The following is a 19107-nucleotide window of genomic DNA, read 5'->3' as shown; positions in this document are numbered from 1 at the left end:
TAGAGAAGGATTTTATTAAAAACACGTATATTAAACACTGAAATATGTCGATTTTAATAAGGCAATTTATTACAAAGTTATTAAACGCATACTTCGTCCCCAACACCGCCATCCCTCTGCAACAACATCCGCCTCCATTCGTCCCCTTCTTCCCACCGTTTAACAACAATCATAAATTGTTGTTAGTTTGTTGCTAAGAAATTAATGTCAAATAACCGGTCTTCTTATTTGATATTTGTTTTTTTCTCATTGTTAATGAAACGTTGCAGAAGCAACAATAACAATCAAATGTTGTTTGCTTGTTGCTAATGATATTCTCTTCTATCCTAGAACAACAATTGCTTTTTGTTATTATTAAATTAAAAAAACAACAACAATCAATTGTTGTTCGAGATATTCCAACGTGAAGAAATCTTAGGAACAGTAAGCAAAACAATAAATTATTGAAAATATGAAAAACAACAACATTAATCAAATGTTCTTCGTTTTTTTGCTAAAGACGTACTCTTCCAACAACAACGAACAACAATTAATTATTGTTATTCTCAAAATAAGTGAGGAGAGCAACAAGAAATTGTTGTTTTCTTTGCTGTTGCTAATGATTCGATTAGGGAAAATGCGAGGTGTAGAAAGAGGCGCCGTCGAGCGATGCAAGAATTCCCTTCTCATTATGCTGCGCTCGGAACTACAGTTAAGTTTCGCTCTTCGCGGATTATTACATAATATCAACAATATTACAGTTAGTACACTTAAAGAGCGGAATCGCTATTAAAACCTCTCTCGCGCCTGGCATTATTCATCGACCTACGTGAGTGGTAATATATTGTTTTGCAAAACTGTAAACGCGACCTCAAACTCGTCGAAACTCTTCAGCCCATTAGCACTAACAGAGTACACTCTCAAAGCGAAATTCATCCCAATTTTTATTCCTTTAACGATTCATTAAAGTCTATAACTCCTGACTCAATATTTATCATAATGAAACTGCGCTTTACGATCCAATAAATAAAAGTTTAAACAATATACATTTTGAAATTACTTCTTAATCAATGTAATTACCATTGTTATATGATGATTATATGATAAAAAATTGATACGCGACTTGCCAAGCACAGGTATAAAGGTAATACATGTAGTTATACAAGTAATAAAAAGTAATTGTATAATAACATATCTTATATATTTTGGTTCACAATTAAAAGTACAAATTTCCATTAATATATAATAAGTTATTTACGTAATAATACAAATTTTAAGATTAATTCGAAGATGAATACAAAATATATCAAATATTTTTTTTTTAATAAAATTTTGCTTAAGTTGCTTCTAAAAACGTAAGACAATATTTCAAGGTTTATGTCAATTATTTAAGCCATGAAACGGTTATAAATCATGCAAGGAATAACAAAGAGAACATGTGTGCATTTTGGGGGGCCAAAAACTTCAATTGAGAAAAATGTCGTGGGTGGTTGAAGACAATCAATAGCATGACAATACCTTCTTTTTACAAATCTTCGTTTATATTTCAGTACACACTAAATATTTATTGTATTGTTGTTATACATTAAATTTCTTAATGCTACATCATCTTTGCCATTAAAAGTACATTCATCATTGATTATTATGTCTTATATTGACAGATAATCTAAAGACAATACTTATGTAGATGCATTCATTTATTAATTAATAAAATGTCTTTTAATGAAAACTTTTTATAAATTGACTTCTATTACAAAACTGTAAAAAAAACCCAATTTCTTTCATGTTGACATCTTGATTATCCTTACAAATACCAAAGTCTATTCAAAAGAGATTTAAGTACATAAATAAACTCATGATATATTAAAGTCACATAATTTCTAAAACGCATTAGAGAAACGATCATGAGTGAAGAAGTGTTTTTTTTTGTGTGAGGATATGCGATCATAAATTATGTTGAGACTTTTATTAATGTACTTAATATGGAAGAACTAGAGCATATCTCAAGTAAATAGAGAATGAGCAGCTACTTGAAGTAATTGCATGGCATCAATTAACAAACGAGACTTGTTCGGTCTAAAAAGTAATAGATTTCTCAAAAAACTGCAATAAAAATGTTCGAAACCATTCCCCAAAAAAAAAGTGGATGAAAAGAAAGAAACCAGTACATATGGCGTTTAACCTCCGGGCAATTCTTAGCAAACATCGGCAGTGTTTGTTAGGAACTTTTACGACACCTACAATATTTTTGTCCAGCGTACTTTTTTGAAAATCCGTTCCATATTTGTGAAAGTATCTTTTTATTGGCGAAACTGACTTCATAGATTTTTTCTTATTGTTGTTCCAGACATAGCTTATTTCACTTGAGATATTTATTGATGTCAGTCAGTGTATTCCAAAGATGGTTTTTCGGTTTAATTTGTTAATTATTTTAGATTTTATGTAATTTTAGACCTACTTATAATTATTAATTATTAAAGTAAATAATATTTACAAAAATAATAAATGATTTTCTATTCCAATATATTTTTAATTAATATTATTTATTTGTTGTAAGAAATAGAAATCAAGTTTTTCTTTCGATTTATTAACTTTCTAGGTCAATATACGGTCCGCGTTTATCATGAAATAAATCTTTAGCTGCACTCTCAACAGGCCACAATTCATTAGTTAAAGTAAGAAAATTATAGTCTATTAGTATTGCAAGAAATCTTATAAATAATGACCCAGTTTTGTTTCAATGTGTTATTAAAACACTTTGATTTGTTTTATCTTTAAAGGGAAATATAAACTCTAAGTTAAATATTATCATTCCATCAAGATATGGACGTGTTTCCTTATCAATATTTGGTTTGCATTTAAAGTGAAAATTTTAACACCTATTTTCGTTTTTAAGCAAATAATGCTAATTGTTTAAATTGATTTAAAGTAAAACATGCGAGTAATTAACAAATTTAGAGCAGTCTCGTTTTATCAGTTCTAATTATGTTTTAAGTCATTGACACATACAAATCAATATAAAATGTGTCTTTCAATATGATTATTCAAACGATAAGTTAATTATACATAAAAAGACAAAGATATAACTTGTTTGATTGATAATTATGGAACATGAAATGCAATTAAGTTGATTTAACATTTTGCATTTTCTCAATACTGCATTACATATAAAAAAAGAAATTTCAATCAAACGCAGTTGTGAAATTAAATGATCATTTTGTAACCAAATGAACATTATGTACAGGAAGTATTGTTAAATTAATACAATTTCTTCCGAGAATTTTCTTAAAAAATGTAAAAAAAATAAGTTCAAGCGGGAAGAGATTTATTCGGTTAAGTAATTGAACAATTATTGTGTAATTGGAAATTTTGTTAAATTGATATAACTTCTTAATTTGCTTAACTTCTCGAGTTATGTAATTGAAAGATCATTGGAAAATTTGCTAAATTGATTCAAGTTCTTTTGTTTTGCAATTTAACAATATTTCAGTTTTGATTCACATCAAGAAAAAAAAACGATTTGAAAGGGAGACTAATTTATAAAGTTATGTAATTGAATGTTCATATTATAATTGTAAATTTTGTTAAATTGTTTTTGTAATTTTGGGAAAAATGTACTTTTACTCGTGAGTAAAACATGCAGAAAAAAGCATCTTAATTTGTCGGGTTGCGTAATTGAATGATCATTGTGTAACCTGGGATCGAGCAACAGGAAATGTTTAGCATGTAATTTATTTGTGCTTTTTTGTTGTTGTTGTTGCCGTGGCCATTGCTCGGGTGTTTGTGTGTACATACACTCAGTACGTATCAGTGTGTGTGTGTGTAACAATTAAAGCGGTGCGCCTGTGTATAATTAAGGAAGCGATCGGACGCATTTGCTAGCAATAAATAGCTTTAGTGGCGATTAAGTTAAAGGATTTATGGCGAATTGCTTAAGTGGCGAATGGATTTTTGCTACTCCAGCGCTTTTTCGCTCTTCGGCTTCGCGCGCGCCGTTAATATTCCATCGTTCGTGCCTTCTTCTTTCGCGAGGAATGCACGTAGAGTGCGGGTCTCCCTGCGATTGTATGTAAATCTCTTTTGGAAAATTTCTCCAAAGTGGGCATTAGTGTTAAGATTCCGTTCCTAGATTGCAAAAGACCCATTATTCTTCTTCGCCGTCATCATCACCATCATCGCCATCATCTTATAACTCTTTATTATTTCCTTTTTCGACAACCATGTCACACCTATGCTCTTCGAAAATTGAGATGAGCAGGATATGGGCATCAATTAATTCACTTCCACAACACATCACAAATGAGGAACAACAAACAACAACAACAAACAACAACAACAACAATAATGGGAACAATTACGACGAGTGCACACACTCACACTCATTGTTATAAATAATGCATGTAATATAAAACCTACAACTACACATATGCATGTATATATATGACCTCAATTCACGGAAAGTTGTTCGCATGGTATACGAGTTTACCAAACGCAAATAACGTTTGCTCAAAGCGCAGAAATTGTTTAAGTTTTAATATTACCAAACACCGCACCCAGATACACACACAAACAGCATCTAATTCTTCTCTTTATCTTCCAAAGAACGTTTCGTGGCGTAACGCACTCTCTTGGATAAATAGAAAGCACACACATTTTTTTTTCCTCCGTCGTCCAGGCACGTCCTTTCGCATTTTCACCAATCACGTATTTTAAGGACCTTTGTTTCGGTTCCTGGAGACGGGTCCTGTTACAAGTGATAAGAACGTGACACCTTTCCCTCTTAGAGAACGACCTTTCTTCTAATATTACCGAAATCCGATACATCCAAAAAATGCAAGGAAACGAAATTCCACATTTAATTCACCGAAAAAAAAAATCGACCACCAACCGAGATGCGCTCTCTTATTAATTTTTATAATCCAATAGCAATTGATTCTTCTTTTACTCATTTTTTTTTCCTTTAAATTATTATTTTTATTTTCGTCTTCACGAAGAAGCTAATAATTTCATACGTGATGGATCAAATTGAGCACGAAAACACTCGCCATGGCTAATTTAATTGAATGGAATTATTACGTATTTCGTTCGCTCTGTGCCTTCTACTTGAATGAATCAGTCAGTGAATGGCGTAATGTACAGTTCAACAGCAACAAGTAAAGCTATATTTAATATATTTAACGGTTTCAGGTATTAGACTATACCTGCAACCTGAGAAACCAGACGCAATTACACGTAAAGCACTGCCTCTTCTTTCTTTTCTACCTTTTGTCTACATCATTATTTTCCTTCCGATCTGATAACAACAACAAAAAATACAATTACACCTCTCATTTCCTGTACCCGCATTATCCATTGATTCATAACATCATAATCAAAATGTTATTAAAATCATTTAATCCTAATTACCCTCTTCGAATATCCTTAATATTTATTAATTCATTAATATTTGATTGTATACTTTAATTAATACTTATTTATATATTTACTTATAAATTCATACTTATTATTAACTTTTAATTAAAAAAAGACATAAAAAGTAATCATCATTTTTATCTTCTTTTTTTTTAATCGACTTAATTATAATTATTGATTTCTTGTGTCATTTATTGATTTCTCGTCTCTTCCTTACATAAGTCCTTATGATCAGTTAAGTGGAATAGGTAATAAAAACTAATATTAATACGATTTTTTTTTAAACAGAAGTATGAGTAGTGTGTAATGAAATATCGTTTTGCAAAGCAACTGTAAATTGACGTTACAAGTTGTGTGTGAAATTGGAAACAGCAACAAAAAATAATATCTATCGTTATGAATCGAATTATTTCTTTATGTGTCCTGAATTGAGAAGAGCAAACATAATAGCACTTTGTAACAGTTATTCATAGTGTAAATTGCAAAAAAAAATTGGTAATGAATACGTTTCTAATAATGATGATTTCTTATGTATGCAGTTTCGATTATATTTCGCATTACGTTTCTTTTCGACGTCGAAAGAAAAATTAACGCTTTGCATCTCGAAAGGCGAACTTTATGGGATTAAGGCCAAGACCGGCCATTCATTGTAATAACCTCAAACAACTTCTTAAGAAAGATAGAGGAATGCTCATCATTGTCTCCGTTTTTATTTTATTTTTTTTAAAGAAATCTTCTTCGTGATATTGAAGTGGGTGACACATTTTTTTAACATACGCAAATTTTTGCTTTTTTAATTAAATTTTCTTAAGAGGTTTTACTTACTAAATCTTTATCTTGAGGTTTTTCTGTACAAAAATTTAATGTAATTATAAGAAATATCTTAATTAATTACTAAACATTAATTATTGTTTTTGAAGATTTTCCACAAATTACATAAATACAAACAAAAAATGTAATCAATTTACATCAATTACTTAAAAAATCATAACAAATAACTTTCAGTTAAAAAACTTCAATTTTAATAAATGACAAAATTATTATAGTTTTCTTAAATGTGAAAATTTCAAAATTGTTACTAATTAAAATTGTGTAGTTTTCGTGTTATGAAATGAAACCGACTACAGCATTTCATCTTGCACAGCTGTCTCATTATAAATAGTAAAACATTATGCGTTTTACGCCTCATGAATACGCCTTCTTGAGAATACGGAAGCGAGATTTTTTTTTAATTCTGTGGGCGATGAAATCTTAGATAAATGAATCATTTGATGCACATATTAACTTTACTAATTTGTACTTTGTATAGTATTACTCGTTAAATAGTAATCATTCATAAAATTACATTAATTTTGATGTAAATTAATTGATTGTAATTAATTTACATCAAAATTGATTGCAATTAATTTACACGATTTACTAAAAAAAAGGAGAATTTATAGCTAAAATAATTTTAAATAAAAATAGAATTTTAATTAATTTTGGTAGTAAAAATATATCAATAAAATGAATGAAATGTGTCTTAAACTATAGGTGTTAGTTTATTAAATACGAAAAAAATTATATAATTTTAATATATTTTTTCATGCTAATTTTAGTGGAAATAAAAAAATTTAAAACAACTTTTTAGAAAAAATACTGTTAGAAGCGTATTAATAAATAGAATAGAATTTATAATAACTTAATTATATTAATGAAACATATGAGTAAATAAATTTAAATGAATCTTATATTATATAATGAAATATTCCCAAGTTCATTTAATTAACTTAAAATATTCTTATTAATAAACAATTTTTGTTTAATATTTTAATTATATTGCTACTAAATCATATTATATAATAAAGTATTATCAAGTTAATTATATTGCTAATTAACCCAATTCCTAATTAAAAGCACTTCTTACCAGTTTTTTTTTCCATTATTCAATATTAGCTACTGTTAAAAATTCATTTAGCTTCAATTCACAGTAGTAGTTTTACTCGTTGAAATACAAAATTGAATATAAAAATTAATGATTCCATTTGGAATCACTGGGCTGGAAAGGGTTAAATAAATATAAAAATCGTAATAATAAATGATTACTATATTTTATATATAAAAGTTAATTAATTACATTTGGAAGATATGCTTAATTATCTGTATTTGTTATGTTTCACTTTACTCGTGCAGTATGAAAAATAATTAATATTTTGAAAGGCTGATATAATTTCAGATTTATGAGTCAATTAATCATCTGCAACTTATCTAGATGTAAATTAATTGTGTTTAAACGATTCCTAAATTGCTTTTCTAATGAAGAAATTTATTGTAATTTAAAAAGTTGTTAAAGTAGTTTTCACTTGAAACATTTAACACAATATATACAGTTAAAAATTATAAATAATTTGTTGTAATTTTGCTTGTTTCAGTCTTCAATCATTCTTAAACATTCATAAATACTGTAGTTTTACTTCATTTAAATATGAAAAATAATTTATATATAAAAAAATTATGTGTTACAAATAAAAAGAAAATGGTTTAAAAATTCATTATTAAAATTATTGAAATTAAAATTGATTATAAATAATATAAAAATATACTTTATGGGGTTTGTTTAAGGTTAGTTTTGTGTAAAAATTTGGTTGGGATTTAGGTGTTTTGCCTGTGGTAGGAAGTAAGGATTAAGGGCATAGATGGAGGGGTTGTGATAAGAAGTCAGTCGTCGTTCAGAGTCAGTGGTGAATGGTTGTGTCTGGGGAGGCAACACGTCTGTCTCTGGCTCGTAAATAGGCATGCAAAATTGTCAGAAGTCTAAGGGCACTTTAGTAGAAGCTCACGTTAACTGCCGAACAGGCATCGGACACTTCGCCATTTCTATAGGTTATTAGTGCATCAGATCAACGTTTAAACTACATCCATTTGTCATCGAATACATGTATATCTGTATACGTGCATATATATATATATAATAAGAATGTTAACGGTAACGTAACGTCGCTGGGCATTCCTCATCCGACTTACCGAGTTTAATTGGCCAACATCTCGCGCTGCCACAAACACTTGTTATTATTTAATTCCTTCGTTAGTCGCGGCGTTGCATCGCCAATTACGGATTAAAATTAGTGGAAAAAACCTAGTGCCAGGAAGCAGGACTCTCCTTCTATCCGAAGATGAGGCAGAAAATACTCACAGACATCAACGACGTAAGTAACTCAAAAAAAAAACAGCAAATAGTGCAACTACTACTAGGAGAAGGTGTTCCAATCTCCTAATAGATTTTCTTCGAAACGGTGGTTCAAACCTCCAAAAGTCCATAAAAATCTGCAAACCTGTATTGATCCCAAGAAGAAACGAATTTTTTGCGAAGACGAACTCTTCGTGTACAGTTAAATCCGCAAGGTCAGCGGTTACATAAGGCATTCCTTCAGAGGGAAAAGGCCCACGAAAAATGTGGGCCCAATAAAAGGCACCGATCGCTGGGAGGGTCATCCGGAGGTCAGCATTTACAATCGGCCGTCGGGCCGTGCTCGCATTCTTCTTTGCTTCTTCACCACAATGCAATCCCGAAACGGGTTTAACGACCTTTTTCGTACGCCCTTTCGTCCGCGCGCGGAATGTGCCATCTTCGATTCCACTCGATTGTTCCTTCTTCTTCTTAGTATTTTTATTTCCTTTTTCTCTCCGGCTCATTTATTATGACTGTAAAATAATAATAAACAAAAAGTTTACCTGAAATACGCACGTATAGGCTGTTAAGTAATCATTTTATTGCATGGCAAACGTCATCTGTTCTGTCAGCTTTCAAAATATCAGCTAATTCAGATATCTTTGTTGCAGAAATCATGAGTTTACATAAATTAAGTAAATTTGTTAGGTTTAGATTGAATTTAAGTGAATATATTGAATTCTGAAGAAGAGCGCAACCTTTAGAAACTTTTCTGGTAGTCTTAACAAAACGCCACAGGGGGCAGTCGCCCAGTTTATTGCACTTACATACAATTTACTTTAATGTACTTTGCTTCACTCCTTCAAAGCACATCTCGAGATTTGACAATGAGCTGAATACAATGTACATTTTTGCACAATGCTACAAATGGATTCCTTTGGTTAATGGACAATTGCGAACCATAGATTAAACAATTCCAAGAAGTCAATTGTTGGCAAAAATTACTTTAAATTTAGACTCCACTACTGCTCACACCAATACTAGTTATCATAGATAGAAAAATAAAACATATTTAAAAAAAATACATACAAAATTCAATAGAAAATAGGAATAATTACGAAATTTAATATTGTCTCAATAATAAATCTACTATTATTTATTATATCCAAACCTATATATTATAGGAAAAATAAAGTATTCTATTTCATGGATGGATTCGAAATTTGATACTGACATCTCATAAATATGCTAAGTATTTCAAAAAATTCTGAATATTTGAGCTACATTCTATTAGATAAAAACTAATTTGGATTGTGAATTTCAATTACTGTTAAAAATACAATGGATGAAATTTTATAACACATTAAAACGAAAAGTACTTTTCGTTCAAGTTCATGTAATAGAAGATATGAATTAATTGATATATTTCCAAACTGAAAATGGATTTCATTAAATCAGTATAAACATCAAATTAACAACAGGATTGAATTAAGCATAAACCAAGTAAATCACCATAATACTTTCATCAAGTTCATTTCAATTATATATTAAATAATTGATTATTTCTCATAAAACTGCGTCCAAACAAAAAAAATCTCACGTTTTAATTAACTGTGTCATTAATTTGACGTATTTAGATCCGATTTCCTGTCGATTTTATTTACAACTTCTGTGTTGTTATTACTTTTTTTTTAATTTTATTCGTATATTTAGATGAAGGTTAAGTCCATAAGGTTCACACGGTTAAAAATTAGGTCCAATTTCCGACGATCCGAATCCAATATTTGCGGCGACAGACAAGGTGTAAAAAAAGTGTGTAACTGTAACAGTAACAGTAAGAAAAAAGCGCACACACTCACTAAATAGGTGTTATTAATTTCTTCTTGTCGAACCAGTTCAAATAGATTTAGTTATACTCCAGTTCCAGTGCATATTTGAATAAAACGTAAAGAAGTCAATAGTTTTTAAAGTTACAATTACTTTGTAAGTAAACCAAAGTAAATAGTGGAATTTCCAATTAAAACCATTCACAAATCGATTCTAATGAATACTGTATTTTCAATTATTGTAATAACAGTATACTTTGTTTACACTTTAATGAATGTTGTGAGTTGAAGAAGAAAGAAAATAATTTAATTGTTTTATAATTAATGTTGATTTTAAATTGATAATAGCAATATTTATTGTAACTATTATATAATTAATTACAGATAAATGTTTGAATATAAAAAAAATACATGAGTCATTTCAACGGTTTAAATATGTAATTATTTTTAATGAAATGGTAGAAATCTATATTCTTTTGATTAAGGAAGGAAGGAATGCGTATTTAAAAGCAAATGGTGATTTGTAAGGAAGGGATTGATATCAAAATTTTGGTCTGTCATTGATGGCATGTCGGATTGCTTATCTGAAGGCATTTAGTCGTGGTTAAGATTGTAATCGAGGCCCGATCCAGATAATTAATTTGGAGGTGGTACGTCTTTCGATGAGTTTGGAAGATGTTGAGGTCGTGTAAGAAAGACGTGTGCGAGTGTACGCGGAGCGCTGTTTCCTTTCGGTATTTGAGCTTTGTGCATTCCTGCTGGTTCTGTTCGAAAGGCGTTGGAGGAAGATGGAAGATAGTTACATATGTAACGGTGTATTAAAATAGGGTGCGCATTCCAGCTAGGTAGGAAATTACGGGCCTTAACAGATTTATTGTAATGGGTGTGTTGACTGTTCGCATTGTTCCTGGACGCGACAATGCACATGGTTTTTGAGACGCAGACTAAAAATAGGATGATGATGATGATGATGATGACGAGATGATGATGGCGGGAGGATCGCGGTGGCTGCAAGGAGCAAGTGTGAAGAAAGAAACAGCAACAAGGACAAAAAGAACGTCTATCGTCTTCGTTCCCTTCGGCTCGTTTTGCATATTTGCGTCGCGCGTTCATTAGCGGGCGAGGATTTAATAAAGGACGAGGATGGAAGGCCGTAATGGCATATTTATGTGTGCTTTCAGTGAAATCATGATTAGATTACAGTTCTCGCCGCGCACTTGCTTTTAATATAATAACAAGTGGTATTACATTTCTAGTGGTATTACGTTTTAAAATATGCTTCATTTCACAAATAGGTTACTACTCTCTACGCCTCTATTTTCTTTCCCGCTCCATCTTTATCATCCTTTCGGATTCCTCCTCGCAATTTTCTTTAGCCGTGCAAAAGCAAAGACGTCTCGACAGGAAACCAGCTCGATTTTATTGGTGCAGCATCCTCAATTTGCGAATCTCGGATGATCTGATTACGGCTATTTCGAAAGGTCGAACTCTTTGTCATGTGGAACGGAAACCGGATACAATGCATCTGCATACAGCTAAATCTACCCAAATATCAAAATAATGAGTATGACCCAAAATTGGGTCGCGGTCAACTTGCGAAATGTCGCCTTGTGTCAAAAGGTTTAGAAACGCTGATCATGATGATGATCCCTTACTATGATCATCACCGTTTAGACTTGCATCAGAAACTGTTTACATTCAGGTCCTCAAAGGTCAACTAATATCTATTATCTGCGGTAGACGGAATAAATCACGGGCCGAATCTCCTTCGGAGGCCATAAATTCCGTAAAACTGACGTCGCGGTGATTTAAATAGCCACCCCTCGGATATTAACTGCTTTCGAACACATTTATTGATTTTGACAACTCACGATAATAGAATAACATTTTATGATAATAAATCTAGGACCCAGCATTATCTTCCAACAGTTTAATATTTCCACATTATAAATTCAATTACTTCCTCTCTCTACATCTAATTCTCCATGGGCCAACCGTTAAAATTTTTATTTATGTTCTCACTATTCAAGTCTCCTATTAGGAACTTCATAATTTTAGAGATAATGCATTGGAAAATCGTATTCTATTAATTTGGGTTACGTCATTTGCATACTGTAACCAAGGCCTAAATATTGATTACAAAAAGATTTTAATTTTAGATCTGTATGAACTATTTAACTCATTAATTTAGATAAAAAAGAACAATGGAAAATAATGCTTTAACACTTTCAATGATTAAAAAAAATTAAAGGTTTCAATTAAACGAAAGAAACTAAAACAAAATTGTAAGTTTAGGTAAATAGTAGAAAGTAAAAACGGCGTTAGAATAAGTGAATTCGTCTGCTGCGGTTTGCGCTCCGCCGTTTACGTAACACGCATTGCCGTTTTAATTGCATCTGATTCGGTTTCTGTGAATTAAACGGTCCAATTGTTTTCTTAATTGGTGCGGGTTCTAGGTAACCGCGAGATTTCGTAACAATATTTTGTTTTTTTTTTCTTGTTGAAGAACTTAAAACTATATGTTTATAAAGGAATGCGATAATTTATCCAGACAACCGTTTTATTTATTTTTTTCTTCTTCATCGTTTCGTCCTTATGCATATTAATTTGTTTGGAGTTCAAAAATCAAAACAGTTAAATTTGAATTGCTAAAATGTGCGTGCCTATATCTCACTGTTAATAGGATTATGTCGCATGAATCAAACAAACAAGTCGAGATGAATTAATTTCCAGAAGGAGTGGAACGGTAATTAGCATTTTTATGATCAACCACTTCGGACAAATACTAGAGTTATTATCGTGGTTTTTCTTCAAACTATTTGGGACAGGAATTTTCTACATTTTATTACCGCATTTAGCATTTCGTTATGTATACATGTATTTATGTTTTACCTTATTTGACTGATTTTACGATATTTTTATGATCGCTTCTAGAAGAAATTATTAATTTATCTATTTGGGACAAATATTTTCAAGACTTGTTGACGATTCATTTTTATATTTATTATTACTAATCGAATTGTGCTTTGTATCAGGTTTATCATATTTTCAGTTATCACAAATAAATGAGTAATTATTAACAATTCATTGTAGTTACCATAGAAAATTAAATATCATTCGATTAAATTAGAAATTTTTAAATATTTCATAATTAATGTGGAAATATAGTTAATACCAAATTTACTAATTGGGATTAGTGGATGTAGTAATATTTGTTATGTATTGTTAATGTTAACTCATCTTGTCGAAGCCTGATGAATAAGCTATTGCCTGAAGAAAACGTGACTTTGGTGTTTAAAAATTGTATAAGAAATATTTTGTAAGCAAGTGATGTAATTATTTTGCGTATAACGAGTTGATTTACACTAACGTTGATGCTTTGTTGTGAGTAAACAAGAAAAAAATAATTGAATTTAAAAAAGTTATTGTTGTTTAAATGGTTTTCATGATCCAATTACAGAGTTTTATTTTTAAAGAAAACGGATGTGTTTCAACAAATGAGTTTACAAGTGGTTTCAATTGCTGAGAGCACAGAAATGGAACAAACAAGTTCATATTTCGTGTGCATTGTGTGAAACAATATTGACACACGCAAACGTTTTCCAAGACTTGTTAATTGTTTAATTATCGCGTTCGCAATTGAACCGGAGCAGCCGATACGACGAGTAAACGGTACGATAAGACCTCTAAAAAGGCTGCAACAAGAAGTAACGCACGCAATCGTTAAGCACGTGCATAATAATCCACGATGATTGAAAAGCATTGTTTCGGTTAAGCATTGTTCCTGGTTTTGGTTGGTATCGGAACGAAGGATCGAAAATTTTGCAGCTTTCTCGTTTAAATCACCTTAGTTAATAACCTTGGAAATCGATTTGCGACAAATTTCCTACGAATAATAACGTATGCATGGAAGCGTTCATTAACGGCCTTTCTCTTTAATGGCTGTTACCACGTTATTTTACAACTCCTCGGAGTCGCATACCTCCCAACTAACATTCCTCTCGATGATTTTCGTTGTTTTGTTTAAGACAATATATCTACCATTTACGGACCCTTCTTTCTGTAGACCCTTGTTATATAAATCATAGTGGAAACGTATATGTATAAAAAAGAAGGTTCGTTTTCTTCGAACTGCGCTTATTTACATTGCTCAGTATATTAGTCAGAGCTGTTAGTCAGCAAAGAGCGTATGCACTTTTGTTTGGTCTCTAATGCATCGAGCAGGTGTTAATCCAGGAATTTTGCCCGGAACAAACGCGTCGATTGTTTTCCACCTCGGAAGTATCGATGGGTTCAGTGCCGATTTGCAAGCGCGCCGTAAGTCCTTTTAATTTTTGTTCTCTCCTCCAATTAATTGCGCGAATATCGAAGTACCCACATGTTCAAGAAGAAAGAACACCAACATCGAAGATGCCTGACCCTGATGTCGCTCTGTAGCAGACGCCGAGTAATTATGAAATATTTTTGTCCTCACTTGCTGCCATCCTTCCATCCATCCACCTCATTCTCTGCCGCTGTTGATATTGCTTTCGATCCTTTTAAGGACGCTGCAGCTTTTTAAAAATAAATAAATAAATTAAAAAAAAAACAAATCATTCGTCCGACATGAATCAATCAAAATCAAGCACCGAAACACTTTCTTTCCGCGGATCGTGTTGAAGCGGGAATCCGGTCAAATTGCGGCGTGGGCGTGAAATCTTCGATGCAAATCAAGCAGTTCTACAGTAATAATAATAGTTTGTCGCGTCGATTGAGATGAAAGGATAAGGTGACGCGTTTAAAGGTGGAAGTAAGGATGGATGTCTTGCGTTTGGCCGTGACCCAGGAGGAGGAGACCCGAAGATTTCCATTCGTTACCAGGTCACAACAAATCCAAACCGAAATTCCGAGAGATAAAGTTACGAAGTGTACGCTGTAATTATCCGCGCGTTATTTACGAACGGGAATTTGGGCTCGCTGCTGCTGCTGCCTAATTAAAGCTCATTTTCTGATTTAAGTGTTTCGGCGCTTCGATACCGAGAACCGGGGATGATGATGGAACAAAGCTCGCGCTAAAACCGATTCTCTGTATAGAGAAGAGCTCTTCGGGCTTTTTATGGCTAAAACAAAGAAAATAACGCGCAAAAAGGAGGCAACGGGAGAGTGAAGCAAATGAAAAGTGGCGACGTCGGGGCAGGAAGAGCGAGATGGCTGAGGGAAAAAAAAAAGAAGATACGAGAGAAGAAAAAGAAGCGAAACGGGACGGGAGAGGAGAGTTGCGGAGGACAACTCGATGTGATGTTAAGTCGTTACTGCGTATGTGTGTGTGTATGTATGTTGTGTAACCTTGAGACTTGGCTACTTGAGAGAGCGAAAGAGGATCAATTCGAAATCGCGAAAATTGATTTTCTATCGAAACCCAATCAGGCGGCCTTGATTAAGTAAGCAGAAGAGCCACGAAGCAGAAGTGTGCTGCGCAAATTTTACCTGGCCTCGACGGATCATCCGTCCATCCATCCCAATGGTACTACTACCTGTAATCAGTGAATTCCGTTCTCGGAATCGCGTCTTGACGAGCCAGCCACATGCCTTTGGTGTGACACATCCACCACACGCAGCATGAGCGAACAAACCACTGTAGATGATGATCGCATGCATGATCGAAGATCGCTCGTACTTGGAGGACTTCTCCCGGTTCCTCGAGGATGTCGCCCCGGGCCACACGGACATTATGCAATAGTCGTAGCTCAGTTTATGCGTGACCGTCGATGCCCCATTGTGTTTGCTCTCTTCTTGGTCGAAGAGCGCCACGGGAAATGTGGATCTGTATTTATAACTGTTTGCTGCGGATCTGCCTATTAATCCGCAATTATTCCACTTTATTCAATTTCCCCATTCGATGATCGAGCATTCCCTCCACTCAAGAATCGTCTGAGTGTGCAAAGCAAAATTGAAAAATCCACCATTGTGCTTCTCCTCGGCTCCGTCTAACTGTACAATTAATTCGTATCCTTCTTCGGGTTTTGTTTTTCTTTCTTTCCTCCTTTTCAAATTATAATTCTAATTAATGAATCTTAATGGCAGCCAAAGGAATTTTCCGCGATTCTAAACTAATCATGCATCCTCCTTCTTCGCCGCCGTCCATGCATCGAACGCGGATACTCGAGGAATTCATGATGCAATTCATAGGCACATCATAAAAGAGCACATGCAATTATACACATTCCTTTATTCTCACTTGTATTAACAAGAATTTCTAAAATCAAAGACATAATAGTATTATCAAAATCTCATAGTCAAATGATAATTCTGGATTTCAAAGTAATACTAAATAAATGTATTGAACAGGGACATCGTTTAAAGATACTTAAGATAAGTATCTAACAGTAAAAGTATCCGGATATATTGGGAAGGTTGTTGCTTGGTCACAGTCTAACATGTTTCTATAGATAAAACAGGGCGGAAATGGAATATACAGATAGTTTACTTCCTCGAGTTTTTCAAACTAAAGATTAGAAAATTTTGAGAAATACATTTAGAAAATATCTTTCACATTAATTTCGGATTGGATTCAGGACTTACCATTAAATAATGGATGGATTTGGTTGCAAAAAAAATGTATTTATATATCAATTTACTTTTAAAGAATGTTAATTTCCTTGCAGAAAAATGCATAATAATTCAATTATATTTTATCCAATTATGTGCGATGCATTTTATTGATCGACGATGACGATTAAAATTATTATTTATTTGCGTTCCTCGATGCTATTTAACCTCACGTTAAGAGCGCGGCAATCGGAAGAAAAAGAAATTGAAGCTCATCAAAATACCTGTAAAATGGTGTAATTAGGCATTAACCGAGGAAGTCAAGACGCTCGGAATGCCGGGAACGTGCAAAATAAGATTTTTTTTCCATGGCTTTATTTAAAAATGACGTCTTTCTTCGGGAGATGATTCCATCCGCTCTAAATGATTGTACAGGAATCTGAAAAGAGATATATGTATATTTTTCTCATTATTTTCTCTTCTTCGTACAAACGATGCACGTGATTAATTGCTGATGTATTGGAGGTCGTCGGACTTTGATCTAAGCAATGATTGATTGGAATCGAAATTAAAAAGAATTCTTATGTAACTTGATTTACATAATAGTGGAAATCTTAGCAACAATAGTAAACAAAAGTATTATTGAAAAATATATAATAATGAATATGACGTACATAAAAATAAAACATGTAGGTAAAACATATTGTTTTTAAATATTGCATATTTTGCTCTTGTTATATAACAGTGGAAATCTTAGTAACAATGGATTTAAACCACCTTTGGAAGATTGCTTAATTGAGCATGGAAATAATGATATAATAATTAGATTTATAATAGTGACATGCATGAAATTATTTAGAAAAAAAACGTATGTAATGATTCTTTGAAAATATTGCGTTTTTGTTGTTATAACCGGTATTATTATTAAGGTAAATATTAGGTTGGTTACATAAATGAATCATCAATCATGTATTTTTTTGTGCTCGTTATTAGCTTGTTCAATCGGAATGCGCTATTGTTGTTTGTAGCGACAAAAACAGTATACAAATTGTAAAGTCAATGTCGAATGGTGTTTCGAAATGTTGTACGTAACTCTGCAGAGCATTTAATAAAGGCTGAAAATAAATGGTGAAAATCGTTAGCAAACGATGACATGACACGAGATACATCCGTTTGACCTTAGCAACGTTCCTCCATGCGATGATTTAATGATCGGTTGTGATCCACAAAACGAACTGCAAATAAACAACCAGGTGAACATATCCAAGGTGATGAGTAGAGTAATACACCGTGAGTCCCTGATTGGCCTATTGTTCGCGATTTCCTTTGGAAATGCGAATAAACGAGCACAATAATTTTTTGTTTCGTTCATATTTCATATTTTTCCCCTGATGCTGTATCATTGTTATTAGTGTTGATAATAAGTCTTTCACGAGGGTTTTTTTCTTGTTCATTCGTCTGATCGCATGTCGGTTCTCACCGTAAATTATTCCGCTGCGTATAATTACGATTGTTAATGATACCGAGAGAGGAGGAAGTGCATTGCGGCAATTCCACTCTTCGGATGATTTTATGCTTGCTTGGACACACATACTCCACACGTGAAATAGAAACTGAAAAAGCAATCCGAATTCCACGAAAACATTGTTTTCTATACCTATTCATCGACAACAAACTAAAACGAATCGTTCAACTTTCCCAAAGCAATTAGCGACGTTCAAACGGAGTAATTAGAAAGTGCCATATGAATTCGCGTTCCGCGAAGAAACCGAAAGTTGCAATACAGAATCCCATCTGAGTTATCTAAGAAGGTATGAAGAGGAAACTGCAGCTAAATTGATGTATTAGCTTTTTAACGTGATTTCTATTAATGCAGGTAAACGTATTTCCGGTTGGAAAACCTCACCAGGAAAGGAACTTTGGAAGTTAATACCTGCTTTTACTTAACGTAGAAAGTTACTACTTACTCCTAATTGAGATTACGTTTGGGTGGAGATCAAATAATATTGATTTTTAATGGCTTTGGCACGGTGAAAGTGATTGAATCGAATGGGGCAATTGAGTGATAAGCCATCATTCAAAATATTATATATAGCTGGCAATAAATCCGTGGTTAGGAGTGATTATGGTAATGTTGGATTTTATGGTGTTTTCGAGTTGAACGACAGGCGGATAAAAGGGTGGAAGATTTATGCGTCGCTTCAAAACTACTAT

General features: G+C 32.6%; 1 protein-coding gene across 3 annotated transcripts in view; it reads left to right on the top strand.

Moving 5' to 3' along the window:
* Positions 1-19107, top strand: part of LOC108558144 (rho GTPase-activating protein 20-like) — a 52106-nt gene that overhangs the window by 27028 nt on the left and 5971 nt on the right. The window contains exon 1 of one of the 3 annotated variants that reach the window (XM_017914965.1): positions 7988-8576. The exons of the other annotated variants lie outside the window; for them this stretch is intronic. Coding sequence (XP_017770454.1) covers positions 8544-8576 — 33 coding nt within the window. The 5' untranslated portion in view covers positions 7988-8543. Of the gene's footprint in view, positions 1-7987; positions 8577-19107 lie in introns of those variants that run through there. 3 annotated transcript variants of the gene reach the window in all.

Source organism: Nicrophorus vespilloides, unplaced genomic scaffold, assembly GCF_001412225.1.
Source record: "Nicrophorus vespilloides isolate i.1.1-1 unplaced genomic scaffold, Nicve_v1.0, whole genome shotgun sequence".
Lineage (NCBI taxonomy): Eukaryota > Metazoa > Arthropoda > Insecta > Coleoptera > Silphidae > Nicrophorus > Nicrophorus vespilloides.
This window is presented reverse-complemented; position numbering and strand designations above follow the sequence as displayed.